At 36.8% G+C, this 25686-nt stretch overlaps 3 protein-coding genes and 1 long non-coding RNA gene across 4 annotated transcripts; 3 read left to right on the top strand and 1 right to left on the bottom strand.

Annotated features, from left to right (window-relative positions):
• The first annotated feature begins 3674 nt into the window (after positions 1-3674).
• On the top strand, positions 3675-5138 carry LOC149682789 (uncharacterized). Its single transcript, XM_089834393.1, has one exon. It carries the CDS (start codon positions 3675-3677, stop codon positions 5136-5138), a length of 1464 nt encoding a protein of 487 aa, XP_089690519.1.
• A 405-nt stretch (positions 5139-5543) lies between these two features.
• LOC149682788 (uncharacterized) lies at positions 5544-6593 on the top strand. The gene has a single exon (XM_089834392.1). The coding sequence runs from the start codon at positions 5544-5546 to the stop codon at positions 6591-6593; it is 1050 nt and encodes a 349-aa protein (XP_089690518.1).
• Positions 6594-12462: 5869 nt separating this feature from the next.
• LOC149682787 (uncharacterized) lies at positions 12463-13878 on the bottom strand. The gene is made up of 2 exons (XM_089834427.1): positions 13163-13878; positions 12463-13078 (listed from the first exon to the last, which is right to left on the bottom strand). The coding sequence occupies exons 1-2, from the start codon at positions 13818-13820 to the stop codon at positions 12621-12623; spliced, it is 1116 nt and encodes a 371-aa protein (XP_089690553.1). The 5' UTR covers positions 13821-13878; the 3' UTR covers positions 12463-12620.
• A 9833-nt stretch (positions 13879-23711) lies between these two features.
• LOC149682786 (uncharacterized) lies at positions 23712-25149 on the top strand. Its single transcript, XR_016365525.1, has 2 exons — positions 23712-24346; positions 24540-25149. It is a non-coding gene; the product is annotated as an uncharacterized LOC149682786 (long non-coding RNA).
• Positions 25150-25686: the final 537 nt, after the last annotated feature.

Here is a 25686-nt window from a genome sequence, read left to right as displayed (position 1 = left end):
AGAAGCCCGTTCAATCAGGGCCGGATTAACAATTTTTTGGGCCCTAGGTAAGGCCTTAGGTCCGGGCCCCAGTCCCCCTCCCAACAGACCACAGTTTAGGAGAATCTAAGAGACATACTATTTTTATATCTTTAATTGACTAAAGACTTAACAGCATATTTAATTTTATTTTTGAATTCAATAGTTAAATTTCTATCTAACTGAACAAATTTATCAATTATCTCTTCATAGTCTATGAAGTCGTTTAGTAAATCCTTTTCAATGTATTTCAAAGATAAAGAACCTAATTTTTCTTGGGCTAATGTGGTTCTTAATTAGTTTTTCACTCTTTTTAGAGCAGAAAAGGATCTTTCGCCAATTGCATTGCTAATTGGCAAACACAAGTAAATTCACAAAATAATTTCCAAGTTTGGAAAAGTTGAAATAATTTTATTGTTACGAATAAAGGAATGAAAGAATTCTGGGTTTTTGCTTTCTTCATTCTTCACGAAATGTTTGAATTGTAGCAGTTCGTTTTCAAGCTCTTCAAAATTTAAATCATTGCAATACATTTCTGCCAATTCTTCGAAACCTCCAGAGAAAGATTCATCGGGGGCATTAATGTTTAAAATAGGTTTGAACTTTTCATCAGTGACCTTGTTAACTTCAGATCGTTTTTAAGTATTTGTCATAAGATTGTCACATGAGACGAAAAACACTTTTATATTGAAGCGTCTGTGAAAACTTAATTGAGATTTTTAATTTATTGTCAAAAACCTTGTTAATTTTTATTTTTGTACTTTAAATAGTTCTTTTTAGTTGTTTGAAAAAAAAGTAAAATCCCCACTTTAAAATACCTATGAGAAAAAAAATGTAAACCCCCCTTCCCTTTTTTTGTTGGTCTACATAGAAGCGGGGAGCTAGTATCTCACTGGAAATCTAGAATTTTCCGTGACGTACGGGGAAATGTAAAAGTACCCACTCCCTCTTTACAAAGAAAGTTTTTCGCGCAAAAAAAAAGAGTAAAATAGACCAAGGAAGGGTAGATCTCTTTTAAAACGGTTCGGGAAGGTCGCAAAAAATTGCGTTTAGTTTGATTATTAAAGCAAAACCTCGGATCTTAGAGAAATAAGTTTAGTAAAAAATCGGACACCTTAAGATTGATTTTTCAGTCGGTCAATCAGAGGAAAAAACCAAAGTTAAAATTTAAACAAAAAATCGGAAATTTAAGACTCTCCCAAAAGCGGGTTTCGTCATGGTGCCGAAACCCGGGATTAGCGATAAATAGAAGAAACGAACGGACAAACAAACGGATTAATAAGTACAAACGGATTTATAACTTAAACTTTCGGTAAGAAAATTAAACAAAATCGGAACCTTGAAAATCAACTAAAAAAAAACAAAAAACAAAAATGGATGAACCAACTCGGGCAGCTGAACTAAAAAAGTTAAAAGCTCTAAGAACTCAGGTTCGTACAAATACTACGACAACAATTAGTGCATTAGATAAATTACTAAAAGCGGCGGAAATAAAAGTGGATGATGTTGAGGATCAACTGGAACTTTTGGCTCTAAAAGAGAGCAGCTTAGAAAATTTGGATATGAGAATTCTGGACGTAATGGACCCCAACGATCCGGAACTGGAAAAAGATTGCCTTTCAGTGGAAAAATATAAACAGGACATCGCACAGATTAGAACCAAGGCTAAACGGAAACTACGAGAAGCGGGCGTCTCGAGCGGAGGGTCAAGCGGACAATCAACGGCAAGCGAAGCGGCATCATTGAGCCAACTGGCGGCGAGCATACACCAGGCTTCGCAAGAGGCAAAACTACCTCCCTTGATTCTAGCGAAATACAATGGCGAGGCTGCTGAATTCACCGGCTTCTGGAGCCAATTCGAATCGACAGTGGATTCAAAAACCAACTTATCAAAGGTACAAAAATTCACGTACTTAAAATCGTACTTAGAAGGACCCGCCCTCAGGGCTTTAGAAGGTATGAAGCCCTCTGATGAAAATTATAAAGAGGCGATTAGGATATTACATAATAAGTTTGGTAGAGAAGATTTAATTGTTAATGTTCACATGCGAAACCTTTTGAACCTTGAATCAGTTAAGAGCGCTAGTGATTTAGTAGGTTTAAGAAAACTGTATGACGCGTGCGAAATGAATATCCGTAGTTTAAGATCTTTGGGTCACGATACCGCCGTAAACGGATCTTTTTTGTGTCCGAAAGTGATAGGAAAGGAAATAAGGTTAGAGTATACTAAGTCTCTGGGGTCAAAACCAGCTATGGATGTAAATGCTGTAGTCAGGGTTGTTTGATTTAAATCAGTTTGATTTAAATCACTGATTTAAATCATGATTTAAATCAACAGATTTTTTTAAAAAAATCATTTGATTAAAATCAAGAATATATTTTTATTTTTAAAAAATGTTTTCTAAGATTCCAAGAAGCAGTTTAAGAAACTCGAGAAGAAACTTAACTAGAAAAGACCTAAAATTTAAAATAATCATGGTTTTGGTATATTTCAATGTAAGTTTTTCCCAGTACTCCAGTTTGTCTTGCTGGAAAGGCTAGGAAATGAGATAGCAGTCAAGCTAGTCTTTTTATACAAGCATATGAATTGTAATAATATCCAATAGCTGCTTAAATGTCATGATTATTTTGCTTTTGGTTAATTTTGACTGAAAAGTTTTCATGTTGGTAATTTACTACCTATTAGTTCAATAAAAATCAAAAAAATCAAATAAATCAATTAAAATCAAAAAAATCCGATTTAAATAAAAAAAATCGATTTTTTTGATTTTTTTGAAAAAATCAAAAAAATCAACAACCCTGGCTGTAGTTGAATTTCCAGGTGGAAATAGAGAAACCTGTGAATTATTAGGGGAAATGCATGGTCAAGGACCATCAAAATCGGAATTCGGGTCACAAGACAAATTTAAACCAAGGCTTTCAAATAAATTTGAAAGTCATAAACCTAGACAACACTCGGCCAGTGTATTCGCTACCCAAATCGGACATATAACCTTTTACTGCATATTCTGTGGAGAAGAAGGTTACACTACCACTAACTGCACTAACTTTACGCTCGAAGAAAAAAAGAAAATGGTTTTGGAGAGTAACAGGTGTTACGTATGTCTCAAATACGGTCACTCAGCTAGAAAATGCACGTCGCGCTTCAATTCGTGTAAAATCTGTCAAAATAATCATAACGCTGCGGTCTGTGCAAAAAATGAGGTAAATAAACCTAAAATATCAAAAAATTCGGCAACCACGGTCGTGACGGTCCAAAAATCAGAACCCTCGGAAGAAAATTTAGAAATACGCGCGAATTAGGTCACGTGTGGAGTTGGGAAAACGGTGTTACTCCAAACGGCGCGCGCCTTAGCGAAACATCCAGCCGACGGCAGAGGAGAAATATTACGCTGTTTGTTAGATTCGGGAAGCCAAGCCAGCTTCGTTCTGGAAGACTTATCAAAAAGGTTAAACCTGCCTGTAGTCGGAAAATGTCCTGTAACCATAAGTAACTTCGGAAATGAAACTCCTTCTACAATCGAAAGAAGATTAGTTAGAATCAGTCTTGAAAACACGGAAATCCCAAGCGAAATAATTGAAATCACAGCCGCGTGGAGGTTCCATTTATCTGTGAAACGGATCCCAGCTCAGATTGAGAAAAAATCAAACGCCATATGAAGAAAAAAGGGCTTCAACTAGCCGACAATTCAAGCTCGGGTACCAACATAGACTTTCTCATCGGAGGTGATTGTTATTGGGAATTCGCCACTGGGCGAGCGGAACGAATCTCGAAGGCACTCGTAGCGGTGGAAACCACCCTAGGATGGGCGGTTCAAGGACCGGCAAAATTTACAAGTTTTACGGTTGGAAGCTACGCGGTCAACGTGTTAAAGATCGGGATAGACGAAAAAACTATCGCCCGAACTCTGGAATCTTTCTGGACACTCGAGGGCATGAGAATTAACGAAGAAGCAAATGAACCCACGGAAAGTGAAACATTTGTCAAATTTCAAGACGAAATAAAAATAGAAGAAGGTCGCTACAGCGTGACCTTTCCTTGGAATCGGAAGAAAACAGAGCTAGCGGATAATTTAACCATAGCCACAAAGAGGATGGACGGTCTCGTCCGGAAATTTCAGAAAGACCCAGAACTTTACAACGAATACAAAGCTGTAATTGAAGATCAATTAAACCAAGGGATCACAGAAAAAGTGGAAGAGGAAGTCTCCGCCCCAATCGGAACTTATTACGTCCCTCACCAGCCCGTCACGCAAAAGGACAGAGCTACTACGAAATTAAGGGTAGTCCTGGATGCGTCATCTCTTAACGACTGCATGACGTCCGGACCAAATCTGAATCCTGATTTGCTACAATTATTATTAAAATTTCGCTGGCACAAAGTAGCAGTCAGAGCTGATATCGAAAAAGCATTTCTCCAGGTGGCGCTGCAAACTAAAGAAAGAGACTCTGTGAGATTTCTCTGGACAAAAGAAAACGGAAGCGGGACAATCATCGAAAATGATTACCAGATCCTAAGGATGGCTCGCGTCCCCTTTGGAGTGACCGCCAGCCCTTTCCTGCTGGCCGCCACTATTAAAACCCACCTGGGAAAGTACCAAGAAGACCTACCGGAAATATTCGATGCGTTGAACGAAGGTCTCTACATAGACGATCTAGTCAGCGGCGGAACTGATGTCGAAACAGCTCACGAATTGGCCATCAAAGCCACGAAAATCCTTAAAGATGGAAAAATGAATCTGCGAAAATGGCAGACAAATTCCTTGGAATTGAGAAAAACTTGGATGAAAGAAGCGGAACTACAAGAAAATGTAATCAAATATGACGGCAAAATTGAACCGGAAGAAGAAAAAATACTCGGGTTGATCTGGAACCCAACCACGGACATTTTATCGGTTGACTTATCAAAACTATGCTCGGCGCCAAAGACCATAGCGATTACAAAACGGTCTTTCTTAAGTATGGTCGCACAGATTTTCGACCCCGTGGGCATCCTATCCCCCTTCGTAATACGCGCCAAAGTATTGTTCCAAATTCTTTGGGAGAAAAAATTAGCGTGGGACGAGAAGCTTCCCGAAGATGTAACGCCCCTTTTGGAAATTGGCGCGAAGAATTGGTAGAGCTCAGAAATTTAACAATAGCTCGATGCTATTTTTCTAATATCGAAAACAAAATCGAAAAATTGGAATTACACTGCTTTACTGACGCCAGTCAAAGGGCCTATGCGGCAGTAGTTTATTTACGTTGCGTCACGAAAAATAAAATCGTCACAACGTCCTTCGTTACTTCAAAAACGAGGGTAGCTCCACTGAAAGAAATAACAGTTCCCAAACTGGAACTCATGGCTTGCCTCCTCGGAGTAAGGTTGGTAAACAATGTAAAAACCACCTACAAAGGGGAAAATTTCGAGCTGAAATGTTGGACCGATTCAACGATTGCCTTAAGCTGGCTAAGAAGTCCCTCAAAAACATGCAGACCATTTGTTCAAAATAGAACCATGGAAATACAAAAACTCGAAATTGGTCATGGTGCCCCGGAAGTCAAAATCCGGCCGATATTCCTTCATGCGGAGCTACTGCGAAGGAGTTGATGGAAAAACAGGAGTGGTGGGAAGCCCCCCCCCCCCATGGCTAAAAGAAGAGCAAACAAAATGGCCTGACAATAAAGAAGGGGAAACTGAGAAACATAATCTCGAAGAGATAGAAAAGGAAAGAAGAAAATTAGTCATGGTTATTGAAGTAAACAAACCATTCGGTATTCACAATATAGTGGATCTTAATGGACACAACTCTATCAACAAAAGCTTTCGGATCGCAGCCTATGTCTATCGATTCATTTCGAATTTAAAACAAGAAAGAAAAATTACGGGACCCATATCGTCGGAAGAATTAACAAGGGTCGAAATTAAATTCATTCAAGACATTCAAAAACAAGACTACGGATTGGAAATTACAACCTTAAAAGAAAACAAAGCGATTCCTAAAACTTCAAAAATAGCCACGCTTGACCCTAAACTAAACGATCAAGGACTTCTTTGCCTCGGCGGACGACTAGAGGAAAGCTCATTTAGCTACGCTACGAAACATCCGATCATAATTAACCGGAACCAAAATTTAGCTAGATTGTTGATGATTCGTAGTCATGAAGAAGTCGCCCACGAAGGGATTCAAGCAACCGTCACTCAAGCTAGGGAGCGGTATTGGGTGATTGCGGGAAGACAGCTGGCCCGTAATGTCGTAAGACATTGTTTCAAATGCAAAAAATACCACGCAAAGCCATTGGACGCCCCTATGGGGTTATTACCCGGAAACCGAATCACGGAATCACCACCGTTTACCGTGATTGGCGTGGACTTCGGAGGACCTCTGATGGTCAAAGTCGGAAAGGACGTAGAAAAAAGTTACGTTTGCCTATTCACGTGTTGCGTAACGCGGGCCGTCCATTTAGAACTTGTGCCCACCCAAAGCACCTACGAGTTCTTAATGGCCTTTCGACGCATGATATCTCGGCGAGGTTCCCAACCTCGGTCTACTCGGACAATGGAAAAAGTTTTAAACGGGCAAAAGATGATTTGAAAAAATTATTTGAAAACATTCAAAGCGATGAAGTGAGGCAATTTTTTTGCCACAAGAATATTGAATGGAGATTCATAGTGGAACACGCGCCCTGGTGGGGCGGACACTACGAACGTTTAATAAAATCTACCAAAGTGATTTTGCGAAAAATTCTCGGAAAGGCTCTTCTAACTTACGCGGAATTAGAGACAATTCTAACGGAATGCGAGGGAGTAATAAACTCGCGTCCCATCACGTACACGCTAAACAACGGAAACGAACCAGAGCCCTTGACCCCCGCGCACCTGTTAATCGGCAAACGCGTAACATGTCTCCCGCCCCTAAATCCAAAATTCTTGACTACTCCAAAAAATAAAAATGAATTCGTGAAACGTCTACGTTATAGGATAAATCTAACGGAGCGGTTATTCAAAAGATGGAGATTAGAATATTTGTTAGAACTCAGAACGGCACACCATATCAAGTTGGCAAAAACCTGTGCTAAAATAAAAGTAGGGGATGTAATGATAGTGCATGAGGACATGACTCCTAAACACATGTGGAAACTGGGCTTGGTTACAGAAATTATTGAAGGTAGGGATGGAAATGTTCGGGCCTGCATAGTTAAATTATATAAAAAAGACTTGGTTTGCCCAAGCCTTAAAAACAAAACGATAAGAGTTTTTCCAGTTGTCTGAAGCGCAGATATTATTTTTTTCTATTGAATTTTAAAGACAATCCGTATTTTACTACTCTGTAGAATTTAATTCAATCACCTGATTTTACTGCTTATGGATTAGTTTCCTATAAATTAATTGAAATAAAAAATTACTTATCTCAGATTTTTCAAGAACGATTCCATTTTCGTGAAACATTTTATCGTGAATTTTTTTCTTTTCAAGGGAGAACGTACTTTAATTTTCAAATAATACTCTCATTAATAATGTATTATATGCGGTCTTTTCGAATACAAAGGGGGCTGTTATCACCTTTCTTATATTTGATGAAGGGGTTCGTTTCTTCTTTAGGCACAGTCACAATTATTGAACTGTGTATATCAGTACTTGTGGGGAAGATTTTAGAAGTGTTGGTTGAGTTGCTGTTTAGTTGACAACATCATGAAAACTTGATGTGTTTAAAACTTTTTGAAATGAAAATTCTCCGAAATTAAAAAAGAAAGTGTTAATTTGATTAAATTTACACAATATCCCTCAACATAATAAATGCATGATAAAAGGTTTCAGGAAAATGGAGTTGTTGTTGAAAAATCTGAGATAAGTAATTTTTTATTTCAATTAATTTATAGGAAACTAATCCATAAGCAGTAAAATCAGGTGATTGAATTAAATTCTACAGAGTAGTAAAATACGGATTGTCTTTAAAATTCAATAGAAAAAAATAATATCTGCGCTTCAGACAACTGGAAAAACTCTTATCGTTTTGTTTTTAAGGCTTGGGCAAACCAAGTCTTTTTTATATAATATCTGTTCCTTCAGCCTTAATTTGTATTAATATATTATAAAAATAATTATATGATTGTCAAACGTCACTAATTCGATGTTCCAGTAAGATGTTCATGAGCATATTGGCTCACTCCAAGTGCCTCTCATTATTTTATGGGAAAGATTAAAATTTTAAATCATTTGGCAGGGGAGTGGTAAATTAATTCACAATTGGTAGGCGGGTGGTAAATTAATTCACCATAAATAGGCGGGTGGTAACTTATTTCATATGAAAAGGCGGTTAGTGACTCAATTAAGTTTAGTTGACCTTTCTGTATAGATTTAAAAAAAAAGTTATGTCTAAACCACGCGCCAGCACGCGCACATTTCATTGAAAATTTGTTACTTAAGAATTTTCCCTTGTATATACTAAGATTCTTCATCAAAAATGGACAACGAGCTTTCCAAGACTCGAACCTGCAATGTTTTGCCTCGAATGCAAACGCGTTATCCATTACGCCACAAGCCCGTACTTCGTAAGAAAAAATTATCTAAACATTGTATTTATAGGATTATTTCATTTAAGTTGAATAAAAGATCTGTAAAAATAAACAACGAGCTTGCCAGGACTCGAACCTGCAATCTTCTGCTTCATAGGCAGACGCGTTATCCTATGCGCCACAAACCCGATGGAGGCTGAATAAAATGCTATGCAAACAGTGTAATATATTTAACGGTTTTACCATGATTTATAAATTATTTAAAATAAAATACTTAGGCTTAATTGTTCTTAATCAAACTTCAGAAGTTCAACATTTAATACTTGCTTGATAATTCAAAAGTGTTCCGAACCTTAACTTCGCAGTAGTTTCTGAGTTATTCGATGGAGTGGACCACCAAAAATCCCATGCTTTTTCTATGGGACGCTAAGCCTAAAATCTGTGAATTATTTCTTTAACATTACGGGAGGGTGTGGGTTCTTATCTAGAAGGGCCTACCGGCCCTCTAGAATTAGGTAACGGTAGTAAAATTAGACGGCCCGTTCAACTTTTGTACGCGTTAGAAGTAACTGACAATGATGTATAAAAAGAAAAGATTTTGTGTTATTGTAATTGTTGTCTGTAACATGACCATTTAAACATTTTTTGTAATACTCTCGTATTCCAACGCGGGAGTGTGAAAACTTAACTGAAATTTTGTAAATTTATTGTCAAAAACCTTGTTAATTTTTATTTTTGTACTTTAAATAGTTTTTTTTTTTAGTTGTTTGAAAAAAAAAGTAAAATCCCCACTTTAAAATACCTATGAGAAAAAGAAAATGTAAACCCCCTTCCCTTTTTTTTTGTTGGTCTACATAGAAGCGGGGAGTTGTATCTCACTGGAAATCTAGAATTTTCCTTGACGTACCGGGAAATGTAAAAGTACCCACTCCCTCTTTACAAAGAAAGTTTTTCGCGCAAAAAAAGAGTACAATAGACCAAGGAAGGGTAGATCTCTTTTAAAACGGTTCGGGAAGGTCGCAAAAAATAAGAGACCTTTTTAAATAATAAAATAAAATTGGAGATTCTCAAAACCAAAAAATTGCGTTTAGTTTGATTATTAAACCAAAACCTCGGATCTTAGAGAAATAAGTTTAGTAAAAAATCGGACACCTTAAGATTGATTTTTCAGTCGGTCAATCAGAGGAAAAAACCAAAGTTAAAATTTAAACAAAAAATCGGAAATTTAAGACTCTCCCAAAAGCGGGTTTCGTCACCGTCCAGTTAGTGTGTTATCATCGTTTTTAGCCACATCGTATGATGTACATCTACGCAAGCATTTTGAATTGTGTTTTACGATTGCTCGATATATATTTAAAGCGAGATAGAGTATTATGGTGTTACCTTAATTCGAGGGGGAAATAACTCCCTGAAAAGGTGTACACCAGATTAAATATTACAAAGTATTAAAAAAAAATTGGGATTATTCAACAAAAAGTGGGATTAATAATGACGAAGTAATCTCTTGGCGGTTAATTTAATAATTTGATATTAGGCAAGATTAAATGGGATTACACTTTTAATACGAAGATTCATTAGGATTAATAAGGTTTATGTAAGATTAAATCGGATTAAATTTTCAAGCTGGGATTCACTGGTATTACGCTTTTTGGGAGAGATTAAGGAGTTTATTCCGTTTTTAAAGAGGGATTCACAGCGATTCACAGGTATCACGCTTTTTGGGAGGGATTCAGGAGTTTATTACGTTTTTAAAGAGGGATTTACAGCGATTCACAGGTATCACGTTTCTAAACAGGGGTTCACCGGTATTACGTTTCTAAACAGGGGTTCACCGGTATTACGTTTCTAAACAGGGGTTCACCGGTATTACGTTTCTAAACAGGGGTTCACCGGTATTACGTTTCTAAACAGGGGTTCACCGGTATTACGTTTTTTTGGGAGGGATTCACCGGTATTACGATTTTTGGGAGGGATTCACCGGTATTACGATTTTTGGGAGGGATTCACCGGTATTACGATTTTTGGGAGGGATTCATCGGTATTACGATTTTTGGGAGGGACTCACCGGTATTACGATTTTTGGGAGGGATTCACCGGTATTACGATTTTTGGGAGGGATTCACTGATATTACGTTTAAGGGGAGATATACGGTTGGTATTATATACCCCAGTTACTTTAATGACCGAAAGGCGAAATTGAAGAAATACATTATTAGTGAAACATAGGCGAGGCTTTATTATACGTTTCAAAATTTACTTAAACCACCTCGGTTTTAATTAAAATTTCGAATTTTTTTATATGACAAAATCGCACAAAATATTTTGTCACAAAACTGTAAAGTGAGAATGGAGTCTGACGAGTGATTTTTTTATCGATTCCTTATCCTTTAAATAGGTCTAATTCAATAGTAATTTTTTTTAAATTTTTGTCAAAGAGTCGCCGATCAATCAGCGAGCAAGCGCGCCACCTAATACCGAGTTCGCTGATTGACCGGCATAATAATTTAAATCCCCTGTGGATCTCCGCTAAGCCTAATTTCCGAGTAAGTTAAATTGAGATAATATCAAAAGCGGATTATGCTTCACACATAAAGTACGTAAGTCCCACTTTTCCATAGCTTTGGCCATTGATTTCATGATATTCCCGAAGTAAAAACTAAGCAGACGAACAAAAAAGCTTTTAACCAATCATGAGCCCCCTAACCATAGACAACCTCTTTAATGTCAGACCAATAGGCGACGGATATTACTATTTTCTTGCATGGGACCTCGACTCTACCTCGCCGTCGCCTTAACCGGGAAGCCCGGGAAGGCGAGTTTGCGGTATCGTTCGTAGTCGTTATAAAATATTTAACGTTTTAAAGCTCAAGTTTCGAAATTTTTTGAGACATTTACTAGGTCTTCAACTAAATATTATAAGATTTTCATTAAATTTCAACAGAAAAATAGCTCTGCGAATGAAATTAGACACGAAAAGTCGAAAACTACCCTAAGCCTTGGCTAGATATCAGCGGCTGAGGCCGAGCGGCGCATCTCGAGCCGCCGGCGGCCGGGCTTGCCGTAACGGCGAGAACAGAAAAATACCTCGTTAAAAAACAGATGCACGGCGTCTTAAATAGTCCAAGCAAAAGCTACCCAGATTGACAACAACTAAATATTATAAGATTTTGTTTAAATTTCAACATAAATATAGCTCTGCGAAAAGAATTAGACACGAAAACTACACTAAGCCTTGGCTAGATATCAGCGGCTGAGGCCGAGCGGCCCATTTCGAGTCGCCGGCGGCCGGGCTTGCCGTAACGGCGAGAGTAGAAAAATACCTCGTTAGAAAAACAGATGTACGGCGTCTTAAATAGTCCAAGCAAAAGCTACACAGATTGATAACATTTTAACGCCTTACTCCCAAATAATCTTTGATATTGTGAATAGTTTTATCTAAACAATATTTTAGACACCCTACTCAGTCTCTATAGTAGTTCTCGAATTTAGGTACGAGGTAAATCGGTTCTTTAGACGGAAGGATCGAATGGATCCGAAGGAGCCGCGTTACTTTACTATTTCCCTCCGCGTAAGGGGAGGTTCTTTCCTAGGAGCTCAGAGAATATCGTGTAGTTCCCCCTGGCACATGTTACGTACTTCATGTGTAAAGCCTAATCGGCTTCTGATAATATTAGCTTGTAAATTTTTTCTACTGAATTAGACCTATTATGTTGTCAGACTTCATTCTCAATTTAAGTAAAAATAATTTTTCTCACTTGAATAACAAGAGGTTTATTTTTAATACTTAAAGTAATAACCTGCTTATTTTATCACAAAATATAGTTATTAGGCACTTCTATTCCAAAGGTTTTTTTTTTTAAATTTGGGTACTTGGAGTTGAATCACGACTATTAAACAAAACATTTTTAATAGGACTAGTTCATATCACAAATAAACTTTTTTTACGCTTTGAAAAATAAGGTATACTTTTAAAGAACATATGTATAGGAATGATTTATATGGCAGCTAGGAATTATTTTAAAATCTGGAAACTGTAGCCATTAATGCCTTGGAAGCTGTAGCCATTAATGCCTTGGCTATTTCTTAACGAAATGTAATTTTTGGATTTAATTCCTTAATTTTTTAAGATGTTTTAAAATTTCCTGGTTTAGAACTAAGCTGTTTTCTTTCGTGTCTGGATGGGGTATTGATCCCCTGTAGTTCTTTATATTACAAAAACCATGGGAACGAATTTGAGCAGGCTTCAATTTTCCTTCCTTATCCCAACTGTAATAGTTGCATAACACACCGATTCCTCGGCCGCCTCGCATTGGGGGTTTTATTGGTGCAGTGCTGCATGAATACTCTCTCGCTTTTCCTTTTCCAGTGAGGTACGAGAATCCTAAGAATAAACCCACTAGAAACCCCTTTCCTTCCATTCTCTTGAACACTGTCCATTCCCCAATCGTAACCAATTCATTCTTTAGAAATTTTTGGTTTTTATTTTCCTGAATTGGACCAGAGTCTTTGGTTTTCGGTGTGCCTTCACAAACTCTACGCGTACGGTCGTTACTTAGATGGTTATCTGTAGAGGTCAATAACAAACAAAGTGAGGATTTCCTGACAATAATATTTCGTCCGCTTTTTGTTGTTAGTGGGACAAATATACTTTTTCGACTTCGTCCTTCGTTATACTCAAAAGAGTAGTCTTTAAGGTTTGAGCCTCCCACAGCCGAGATTCTAGACAAATCCTCAGAAAGATCCCTGGTTTGTTCAACCTCTTCCTCTAAACCGAGTTCAAAACTTGAAATGGCGCCAGCTCCTGCTTCACTACTAGTAGGATTCTCAATATCAGATTCCGATTCACTTTCACTCTCCAGGTTATTAGTTAATTCAATCTGAGATAATGGAGGCAGTTGACAGTCAAATCGTTTATCTAAAGTCGAATCTAACCCAAGCCGCAAGGCATCGTTCAAAGCACATTCTCTGGCTCGTGCAACTGCGTCATTAATTTCATCTCTTGAAGGAAGCTCATTACCTGACTCCATTCGCTGCCTTTGATTATGTTGCGGAAATCTCAACTGTAGATTTTTGCTTTCGCCTTCACATTGACTTACGATATCGCTCTGTAGTTGGATTCGATTAAGTCTATTCAATAAATCTAACATGCTAAAATTAACGACAGTTGAATACGTGCTCGTTAATGAACTAGTTGCTCTAAAAAAGCTCTCGCACGTCTGACTACTGTACATCCACGGCAAAAAGTACTCTTCCTGGTTACTATCTTTCAGGTTCCCAATGATTCTAATTAACGAATGCGCGTTCATTTCAACACAAGCGTACGTGTTGTAAGTAATGAAGTGGTCTTTGACATTGTAGTCGGGATGATCAATAATCCACGCTCGCCACAGCCGTAGAAAAAATACTACGTACCAAATATTAAATACTCTGTCAATCGCTAGCATATCTTTACTTAGAAAGGATTCAAGTAACTTTTTTAATAAAATCAGGTACTGTAGAGTTCCTTCGCTTTCAGGAACTTCTTCAAGAAGATTAAGAACTTTGCTGTCACAAATCTTCTCTACTGCTTTAAAATTCATTTTGTCACGCGGCTCCAAGTCTGATTTAGAGAGACTATGAACGTCTTTCGGGTAACGTTCTAAGATGATATTTAAGTGTGAGATTGAAACCAACTTTTGTCCAATGGGCAGTATACTAGAAAATTTCAATAATTTGAACAGTTACAAACGAGGTATTTGGTTCCGCTTGAAACCATGGTCTGTTGGAATCAGCCTGCAGAAGCTCTCGAGGAGGTAGATTTGAAACTAGACGCATGCTTATTAATAGCCTACTGTCCCCGTCGGATGATATGCCTAAAATTTCAATTCCAAGTTCTGAGGCTCTTTGTTGAATTCTATTCCATCGAGAGAGAACATGATGCGCTTTGAAGCGGTTATCCGTACCGTAAATACATAAACAAAATGATGGTGCACCAGATACCAATGGCTGTGCCATGATGACATAAGCCAGCGCCGCTGGGCAGTTGTTAGAAATATGGTCTTCCATTTCTTTAGCTGAATTGGCCGGAAATTCTAAGGGGATAGGAAATCCCGTTTTTTCATTGGTGCGCAAAACTAAACCAACTATTTGGTTGCTTTTTGGGTCGTACTGTACTCTCCCAGTAATTCTTGTCGTGTCTTCGCTAATCCATACTTTCAATAGAAGGTTTTTCTCAATGAAGAACTCCTTAAGTCCAGTCATTCGAAGCTCTCCCTCGGTAATTTCAGGGCCATTGTCTTTAAGGCACTTTAACACTTTAGTAACAGATGGCAAAGGTAAATTTGATTGAAGAGCCTCGTACAACAAACGACCCCCGATGATAAACACGTAGGTTGAAAACAACTTTAATGGATTGTCATAACGATGACCAGTTTTGCCTCTTTGACAATTTTTCTAGCAGTTTTCATAAGCCCTAAAAGAAAAGGGCCTACACTTTAATCAAGAGCCGATACAGAAGCGTCAATTTCTTTGGTCGGATCGTGAATTCTCGATAGTAGTGTTTCACTTAGTTTACGGTTTTCGTTAATTAAAATCTGAATTTTGTCTAAAATTCGGTAGTAGGATGTAATTCTGTATTTAATTTTCTTCTTCTTCTTTCGAGCCTACTGTATTTGACATGTTTCCACTTGCTCGTTGGAACCTTAATAACATTTTGAGCTAAAATGACGTGGTCGGCTCCGATTCCACGCCATTCCTGGCTTCCCCCGACAATTATATTTTCCCCTCGTGATCTATGTATTTTAGCATTTTTTGATTTTGGATCATCAGCCTCGGCATCATCAACGTCCGTGTTGTTAGCGTTATGTGTCCTTTTCCTGTTTGTATCCAATTCGGTGAATTTCTCCGTTTGCTTTACTTTAAGATGAGATAAAATTGATCCTTGCTTCAGGTCTTGCTTACCAGTTAAAGCGACGCTATTCAAAGATAAATCTGAGAAGGCTAAGTGACTTTTTAAATGTTTAGGAAAGTTAGATATGACCCATCGAAATTTTCCACTTTTATAGAAGTGTTGAGGGAGTTTAATGTTAGTATCGCAAATTAGACAAGTAACGTGAGCTGTAAATTGTATTTGCCCTTGACTGTCTACCGGAGCTAAAGCTTGGACAGTAATTTGAAATTGCGCTACCTTTTTCTTAATTTTCAGAATCATCTTTGAAATGGCCATTTATCCACTGCATAAGTAAGCCTTTAATTACTTCCTGTTGTTCCTGCCCATTATTTTTATCTACTCCCTGTTGCTCCTCTTCGTTCTCTTCATTGCCCGATATATTAATTACTAGGGGTATTTCTTTGCTTGACGATGACACACTCCCTGAACACCCAATAACTTTATTTTTCTTTGTTGAGCAGTTAGGCTTTTTTAATTTCTAAAATATGGAGCCGAATTGGGTAAAGTAGTTTTGTGGTTTAGTCTCAATTAACTGTTTAGCCCTCTCCAGCAACCTTTTATGGCCAGGCAAAATTTGGAATTTATCCTTTTTATTACCATAAAGTCCATAATATTCCTTTGGGTCATAATTGTTAGGAGTGATTTAAAATTCCCGGACTGTATTGATCTGTAGAAGCCTAACATGTAGCGACATCTATGTACGATATACGATATTTTGTATTGTTTGTAAAAAGAACATTCCTCAGTGTTCAGAAAATGTTCACTCTTTTGTTTAATGAAATTTTCTGAACACTGAGGAATGTTCTTTTTACAAACAATACAAAATATCGTATATCGTACATAGATGTCGCTACATGTTAGGCTTCTACAGATCAATACAGTCCGGGAATTTTAAATCACTCCTAACACCCCTACTGGATCCCTGATCCCCATTGATTTCAAATGTAACTTCAATCTTGGGCTGGGAATGATCTTAGTCAATTGATCTGCTATGTTGTCTTCCGTTCTCACGTATGTTAGTTTGAGTTTCTCATCTTCTAGAAGTTCTCGTATATAAAACATTTTCAACTCAATATGTTTGGATCTGTCAGATGTTGTGGGATGTACGATATACGATATTTTGTATTGTTTGTAAAAACAACATTCCTCAGTGTTCAGAAAATTTCATTAAACAAAAGAGTGAACATTTTCTCACTCGTACTTTAACCCTTGCGTTATGATTTACTAAGTTAATAATAACAATAATTTGTGCCTAAAAAATCCGCCATTTCCTCTCTAGCAAATCTCTCCATTTCTAAAATATCTTCTGATGTTATGGATCCCATTGAAACAGGATTATCGAATCCCATCATTTTCAATAAGTTCTTTAAATATATATTTAAAATTGGTCTTCGGAAGTGTTGGAGGCCATCTATGAAAAACAACAATTCTTTAGAAACCATCCGCTTGAAGTGGGTTGAAGTCACTAATTCGCGAACATTGGAAATGTTGTAGAAGGAACGGCTTGTTTGTCAAATTTAAAACGAGTAATTTTAAACGAATTTTCCCTACTTTTGAGATAATTTGATAGTTTTCCCAGCTTAACACTATGCAAAAAAATTATAATTTCCCATCTAGTTCATCTCCCAGCCCTACGGCATACCTTCGGTGCCACCAACCGGGCACCAACATCTGTGCCGTACTTGGTAATGGAGGATGAAACCAAGGCTTAACAAATAGTGAATAACACTACGGATTTAAGTCATGGTTTCATTTACTGTTTACTACCAAAAACGGCTGGTAAATATATGCTCGTAAAATTATTATAAAGATGGTAAACATATTAATTAAAAGAATTTAATTTCAATTTACTTACATTCGGATATTATTTAGGTAGCGTAGGCACCGATCGGCACGCTGCTGGCTGGGCAGACTGGCAGCGTTTGCTAAACACCGATTCTTGCCCAATAAGATTTCGCGACTTTTTGAGGGATTCCCTATAGTGTATCTTGTTTTGTAGGTAGGTATTATACTAATTTTTGTGGATTACAGTATATCACTGGGATTATTCTATAAATTCCAAGATTAAATTATATCCGCTAGGATTCACGTTAAACATTGAGATTACGGAAGTATTTTGAGATTATTCGCTATTATTAAATAGTTATAAAAAAAATTATAAAAAAACCGTTTTTACAAACGGAAAAAACCTGATATATACTACATCGTTGATTTTGTGTCGCCACTCACTGTTCTTGTCACGGCTTCTAAGGGACAGATATTATTTATTCTAACCGTTTCATATAACACCACCATTTATTAAAGCGGTAACATTACGTCAAGACAATTAATATCACATGTCATGACAGCATCAACTATTAAAGCGCTAATATTACGTCATGACAATTAATTTCACATGTCACAGCTAAAAACTGTCGATTCTTATCAGGGGCGTCAACTTCATTATCTTAACACATTTTCTTTACTTTTTATTTCGGCTGACATTTTTTGAAGCTAAAAATAAATAATTTTTGCCATAACAACGAAGTTATGGTAAAAATGTCAGCCGAAATAAAAAGTAAAGAAAATGTGTTAAGATAATGAAGTTGACGCCCCTGATAAGAATCGACAGTTTTTAGCTGTGACATGTGAAATTAATTGTCATGACGTAATATTAGCGCTTTAATAGTTGATGCTGTCATGACATGTGATATTATTTGTCTTGACGTAATGTTACCGCTTTAATAAATGGTGGTGTTATATGAAACGGTTAGAATAAATAATATCTGTCCCTTAGAAGCCGTGACAAGAACAGTGAGTGGCGACACAAAATCAACGATGTAGTATATATCAGGTTTTTTCCGTTTGTAAAAACGGTTTTTTTATAATATGTGTCCCTTCCATGAAAGGCTTGGTCTTACTGATAATAAAACGAATCGGAGAACGACGGAGATACGAGCATTTTAACTCAAAGCAGGCCCGTAGCCACGGGGGGGCACCAGGGGGCAATGCCCCCTCAAAAATATATCCTGCCCCCTCAAATAAGATTTCGGTTTGCCCCTAAATGCCCCCTCAAAATTTTCCAATGCCCCCTTATCAAATTAAGTTTTCATTTTGGTACACAAATATTAAAACTATTTGAATGTATATCAACATATTTAAGACTTTATTGTCTTTATCTGTGTATATTCCTGATACCGTACTGGAATTTTTTTACTTGATATATCCCTGATTCATTTGTATGTTTTAAATTCACTTTTGATTTGTATCCCTGATGCACTGGAATTTTTAGCCTTTTGTCATTATCCTTGATATAAATCGCCGGTTTTGTCATCTAGGACCAAAATATTATGTCGGGGTACAGCGAGGGGTCGGGCGTTTTGGAAAAAGTGTTCGGGATTTCGAAATCCAATTTGATTTCTTCGGATTCCGTTTGATTTCGTCGGATTCCGTTTGATTTCGTCGGATTTCGTTTGATTTCGTCGGATTTCGTTTGATTTCGTCGGATTTCGTTTGATTTCGTCGGATTTCGTTTGATTTCAGAATTCGATAAAATCCAATGAATTTCATCGAATTTTTAGATTTTTCCCATGATTTCTTTGGATTTTGGATTTCGTGAATTTTGTAATGGATTTCACGATTTCTTTACTGATTTTGTTTCTGATATTGTGATTTCGCTTCTGATTTCGTGACTTTTATGTTGATTTCGTGATTTCTTAGTTGATTTTGTGTTTTTTTCCTGATTTTATGATTTCTTTAATGATTTTGTGATTTCGTTGCTGATTTCGGATTTTTTATTTGATTTCAAAATCAGCATTGATTTCGGATTTTTTATTTGATTTCAAAATCAGCATTGATTTCGGATTTCTTAAGTTGGATTTCACGTGTAGCGTACGGGAGTTAATGAATGACCGACCCCTCGGGGTACAGACTTACATTTGACGCCTCAACAGCGACTTGCGAAGTTGCGAGGCAAGCTTTTCTTGTCCTACTCGCGTATTTTCACTTTAACGACGAGCTATGTCACTTGAAAGAAAGTGAAACTTAACTTCCCTAGCCTATGAAAAAGATCTGACTAGAAATTAAGATTTAGAATTGTTTATTAACAATTTATTTTTTTAAAACTTTTTTTTAAACTTTTTAAAAAAAGTTTGATTTTCAAATGTTAAAAAAGTGTCAATAATGAAATACCTGTGGAAATAGTTATTGTCTGACATTTTGATATTTATGTTATGTTATTCTACAAAAAAAACTCCATTTGCCATGCCCCCTCACAGAAAGATACTGCCCCCTCTGCGTAACTTTTCTGGCTACAGGCCTGACTCAAAGAGAGTCCAAGTCTCAATAAACGAATCGGAGATACGTGCATTTTAACCTCAATGCCTTGGAGTTACGAGAATTTTGAACTCGAGCAAGTCGATAAAAGAGATACGTGCATTCTAACCTCAGTGCCTTGGAGTTACGAGAATTTTGAACTCTAGTACGTCGTTAAAAGATCCCCCACCATGATAAGAGCTAGATAGAGACCACCCTCGAGAAAAACCTACGCTCGAGAATGACCTACGCTCGTGGCTACTTTTAGCAGCACAAGGGTTAAAAACGAATTGTAGTTTATTCGCATGAAGCCGAAGGGTTGCCAATTCTGCACCTCAGAAATACTTACGCTAAGGGGGCTGTTTGCGACACAATGGTTAAAAATGAATTGGCGTTTATTCGCTTGAAGCCATAGGCCTGCCATTTCTGGCGTCAAAATTATCTACTCTCCCGTTCCAAAAATTTGCCCGTAGAAAGGCAGGAAACTCGAACGACCCGTATATATCAGCCAGTCTGTCGACTGGCTTAAATAAGCATCCTTCAAATATTTTAAGTTTTATTTGGGATTAACGACATTTTTCATGGATTAAGGGGGATTATTTGCTATTAATTTATGATTATAAAAATAGTAAGTATTCTCAAAATTTTTCTAGGATTCACGAAATATTGTGGTTTTTCTTGGGATTAAAGGCAATTTTCAAGTATTAAGGGAGATTAATACGGTATTAACCTAAATTTTTTGTAATAAGGAGATTATTTTGAAATTGCAGATTTTTCTTGAGATTATTAAAATTATCTTGGATTACTGAATTTTATTCGGAATTACTCAACGAGTGTACACCAGATTAAACAAGTAATTACCCCCTCGCCTTAATTAGAATGGAAGGTTTAATACTCCCTTTAAAATTCCTGTCACCCGTCGACAATAAGGGTTTCACGCTTTCAATTGCGCTCCCTTATTTCGAAATTCAACGAAATCGAGGGAATTTTTAAAAAGCAAAAGAAAGTATATTCCGACGTTATATTTAGAATTGTCTTAAGGAGATGTTTATTATTAGAAATTACGTGTATTTTTCCACAAATAGAGAAGAATTTTAAAAGAAAATACTAACTTGTGGCCCGGGATATTACAATTATAACGTAGGTAAATTTATTGAAGTAAGGATTAAGGGTTAAAATATTTTTAGGGCATCGAGGGCTATTCACTCTCATTTTCTGTACTTCTTTTAATGTGCATTTACGGGTATTTCGTTTGACCATTGTTGAAGGATGCTCATCGTGGGAGTACTCACGTTTTCCTGTGTTTGTGTCACACTATTTTAATTATAACAGAATTAAGTAAAAAATTGAAGTAATCATTTTAAAACAGTTAAGGTAGCGCCTCAAATTTTCTGTACGCCTGTCAAGTATGGTACGATGTGGCTACTATTAAAGGGGCTGTCCGACCCCCTCTCCTTTTTTACCCACCCGCTATGTTAAGCTCTATGAGGAAGATCGTCGTTTGTCCCACTGTCCGAACAGCCCCTTTAAGAGCCCAACCCTTGAGTCGCCTTGTTCTTTCCTGCGCCTCCATCAAAGAACCGTTTGCGTATTTTTTTCCCTTTCTTCGTTACTTTTGTAAATTATCTCTTTTGTGAGCTGAGCCATTATTTAAAATTTTTCAAATTATCACGAACGCCCTGAATAAAGCTTATCAATGAATCATACAATGCAACCCCAGTGTTTAATGACGGTCAGTAGCAACAAGAATTCAAAATGAAGTTTCTTTCTCCGAGGACTGCGACTTCTGAAGATGCATTTCCATTGAATTTTCAAGTTTCTTTCCGTCTTTTTCTTTCTTCCTTTATAAAGTTGAGAGTAGACGTCGTCGGGTGCAGTCGCAACAAACTGCACCTCCAAAGTTTTCTGCTTCGATAAGCCTAGGCCTAGGTAGTTCTTTTAAAGTTTTAAACCTTTTAACTTATTTGACCAAGTTTTTACGTATGGATATACCTTAAAACAATCTAAATTTTTTATTGAACAATTGATTTTACATCATGAAGCATTGCCTAACCACCTGCGAATTTAGAGGTGGTGGTGAAAAGCACGGTACCATGATGTTTTGTGGATTCTGTCAGACCTGGCTCTACTTAAGTTGCGTTAAATTAAAAACTGTTGTGGCAAATTCGTTCTGGATTTGTCCCCCGTGCCTTAAAGACCTAATAAAGTTAAAATATATACCAAACCAATAACCAAATTCCAAGAAGACACAAATGCTTGGAAAAGAACCACCGACAACGAAATCAAAACTATACTAGGGGACCTTGCACAAATCAAACAACAATTACAGGAAACGAACCAAGATCTGAAGGAACAGGCGGAAAACCAAAAAAACCCTAGCATCTTTGGGAAACCTCGACACGGAAGTTGAAAAGCTAAAGTTGCACATCCTATCAGTAAATATCTCTATGACCGAAAGCATTTCAGCTTTGGAAAACGAAATTAGCCCTGCTAAAGACAAGACCCCAGGAGCGGTTCCTCTTCAATTTAAAGATCTCTTTGGAGATGAGAGTACCCATCCTGTAAGCAGACCTGACGACTGTACAAACCGTGACCAAAATACGCATCAGCACCGAATCCTAGGCGGTCCCAAAGCCCAAGCCTTCCGACCTAGGGGCTAGGGCTTATACTAACCTGGCAAATTCCAAAACACATCAGATGGGAACGCTACCTCAAAACCCAGTACCAGTTAGACCAGTCACAAAAAAACTAACAAGATGACCCCGGCCAGATTACACTTTTCGCGCCCTCTAGTGACTAGAATTAGTATTACTATATTCATTGACCCCGACAAATTTAAAATTTTCAGGTTTTCTTCCATTGTTTATAAAATAGCATTCCGATTATGAATAAAACCAATCTAGTAAGAATTTGGTTTACAGTTTAATTAAATAAGTAATTAACTGTAGTGTTCAAGTCTTGGTGGATTAATTAGGCGAGATATACTAATCAATATCCAAGATTTATTCTACCATATGATTATGGTCATTCGTTACATAAGGTGGCAAGTATGCCGCTTGAGTGCGGATAAAGAAGTGAGGAATGTTCTCTCCCATATCTCATGCTTAGAAAATGGGGGTTACAATCAATCGATATCTGACGATGGGGCGCCATCTAGGTTGTGTTTGGAATAGGCGGGAATTACGAATATAGCAATACTCTCCCGTGAGATTAAAACCCAGTGACTGTATGAGTCTTAAGATAATGTGATATGTGAGGGTTTAACAATAAAATTCGAAGATCATTGGGAACTTGCAATATCGCGCTATGCATTTGTAACAGTTTGGTTGAGCTTAATGAGGTAGATTGTAATTCAGATTTAACTTCGTTTAAGTCACTATTTTATACTGTCCGACTCCTTTATGTGGTTATTGTTATTGTGGTGAAAAGTTTGTTTAAAGTCATTATTTATACTGTCCTTTATGAGGTTATTGTTATTATGGTGAAAAGTTTGTTTAAACTCATTATTTATACTGTCCTTCATGAGGTTATTGTTATTATGGTGAAAACTTGGTTTAGTGCTGTCTCATAGGTTGAGCCTTTCAGGCGCTCGTCTGTTTCGGAGTGGGCGGCGGCGAATTGGTGTCGCGGATGTGGTGGTGGTCCTTGGGACCAGTGACCCTCGCATTAATTATTATTTTACCGGTCCCACTATAAATGAAATTCCTAAAATGGTGAGAATAAAAAGCACGTAAAGACACAAAAGTAAAGAAGCTGAAAATTCTAATTGAATTTGAATTTTTTACTGTAGGAAAAAGTAGCATATAACAATCTATAACAGTTAACTTTTATTTCTTATCACAATTTTTCAACTAGTTGCCACTAAATATCAATCAACATGTCTAATGATATTTGAAGTTCTTAATCCTTTTCTGAACTATCCTTATTCCTTATTGAATTTTACATAAATTCGGTGGCAATATCTTCTCTCGCTATCAGTAAGCCAGATCAAAATCTTGTAATGTGACCATACACTACTGAGAAATACGACTTCTGACAACTAGTACTGGCTATGGTCTAGACTGTCGACTACAAGAGACTCATTCTAGAGTATAGACGCTAGACAAGATCAATAGTCAATAAAATACAAAACTTTTGTAGGGAAGTTGTAGCCAAGGAGTACTAACTACCTAGGAGTAGAATTGGTAGAAAATGTGTTGAGCTAGAAAAATTCTGATAAGGAACCCCGAATTTATAAACTGGTCCCACCGTCTATTTTTTCCAAAAACCATAATTAATAAAGTGCTCCCTGATACCACTGACCCCAACTTTTGGAATAAATAAACTGGTCCGAGCAATTAATAAACTGGTTTGGGACTTGTAAACCTGTCTTATTTCCTACCCTGTAGTGACGAGCCAATGTAAACAATAAAGATGGCCGCGAGCTACACGACGCTCAGGAGGTTTAAGCCTCGGTCTTTAAAGTATCGGGGAGTCGGGGACTCGGGGTCCGAGTAACGGGAGTTTCTGAAGCGTTTGCAAATCTTATTTAAATTTATATTTTTATTATTATGTAACCGATTTATATTACTGAACGAATTGTACCTTATACTGTAGCAGACCACCCTAAAAGTTAGGCCAAGGTTTTTCAACTGTTGCTGATATTTAACTAGTTATGCCACCGCATGGATATTTTAAAATCCTTTCCTAACATTAGAATTAAAGCTTCAATACCTTGATTTAACTTTTCATTTATAGTCCTTATTTAATTTAAGGATGATGTCAGTTTGTAAGTCTCGTTAATTTAATTCCCCCTTTCCCACAGAGAGGGTCTGAAAATTTAAATCACTTGGCAGAGACTGGAGATCTTCAACATTCAGTGACAGACTCTGAATCTCAATGGGCATTTAAAAAACTGTATAAATTTAAATTGAAATTCCAAATTATAATTAAATACTTTTTGTTTGATACGTTGATATTAACGTAGTCAATCCTTGAATACTCTATTAGTACTATCAACACCATCGTTAAATTTATTACTTAAATAATATAATTTTTTTAAATATAATAATCAAATTAGCGACTTATAATTAGTTAACTTTAAATGAGTATGTTTCATTGATTAAAATTACATTTCTAAAAATTGTTAGGTTGATAGCACTTTCATGTTTCATGTAGAAATTTCATATTTCCGTGGATGGAGAGATGAACACGTTGATTCCGTTTGTCGTTGATTGAAATTAGATTCATTTTGATCATAAATTTCATTTTATATGTTGAGTTGTTGATTTTATTTTTATAATTATCACTTACGTAACTGTTATTAGTAGATGAACCCAGCGAGAGTGGAAACTGCCAAAATGATTAGTTGATTCCGTTTGTCGTTGATTGAAATTAGTTTCAATTTGATCATAAATTTCATTTTATATCTTTGAGTTGTTGATTTTATTTTTATAATTATCACTTACGTAACTGTTGTTAGTAGATGAACCCAGCGAGAGCGGAAACTGCCAAAATGATTAGTTAATTTTGCAAAGAATCTGCAATTTAATTCTGCAAAAATCTACCTATTATTTTATGTCAGTTCCGTTAAGTGATCATTTAATTTTAAACTTGCCAAACAAATAGTGAGCAATGGTACCTCCGTCCCAAACTAGTTATAGTTTTACAACGCTGACTCGAGTTTCATTTTGTTAATACATTTAATTTTATTAGTAAATTATCCTCCCTAACTTTTAAGCAGACGAGTCTTCAAAAACGATATCATTGGTGAAATTAGAAAACTCTCTCTGCTTAGCGCGCCTTCTGTCTGGAAGAACTTTAATTTCTTTTTTGATTAATATGATAATATTAATTGTAATGTTTAAGTTCCCAAGTAGAAATCTAATCTTGCCTAGGATTAAAAAGATATATAATAATTATAAATTGCAAAAAAAATTGCAAGCAACTGTCTCTCCTCCTCTAGCGCGATA

This window comes from Phalangium opilio, unplaced genomic scaffold, assembly GCF_054372755.1.
Source record: "Phalangium opilio isolate 3A_F unplaced genomic scaffold, DU_Popi_V2 ptg000038l_1, whole genome shotgun sequence".
NCBI lineage: Eukaryota > Metazoa > Arthropoda > Arachnida > Opiliones > Phalangiidae > Phalangium > Phalangium opilio.
Note: the sequence above shows the minus strand (reverse complement) of the source record. Positions and strands in the feature narration are given on the sequence as shown.

Excerpts from the sequence above, each read along its gene's own strand:
- LOC149682787 (XM_089834427.1), bottom strand. The coding sequence starts at position 13,820 with ATGAACGCGCATTCGTTAATTAGAATCATTGGGAACCTGAAAGATAGT. Across the intron at positions 13,079-13,162 it reads CGAAGGACGAAGTCGAAAAA|ATAACCATCTAAGTAACGAC; the intron begins GTATATTTGTCC and ends TGACCTCTACAG.
- LOC149682789 (XM_089834393.1), top strand. The coding sequence starts at position 3,675 with ATGAAGAAAAAAGGGCTTCAACTAGCCGACAATTCAAGCTCGGGTACC.
- LOC149682788 (XM_089834392.1), top strand. The coding sequence starts at position 5,544 with ATGGTGCCCCGGAAGTCAAAATCCGGCCGATATTCCTTCATGCGGAGC.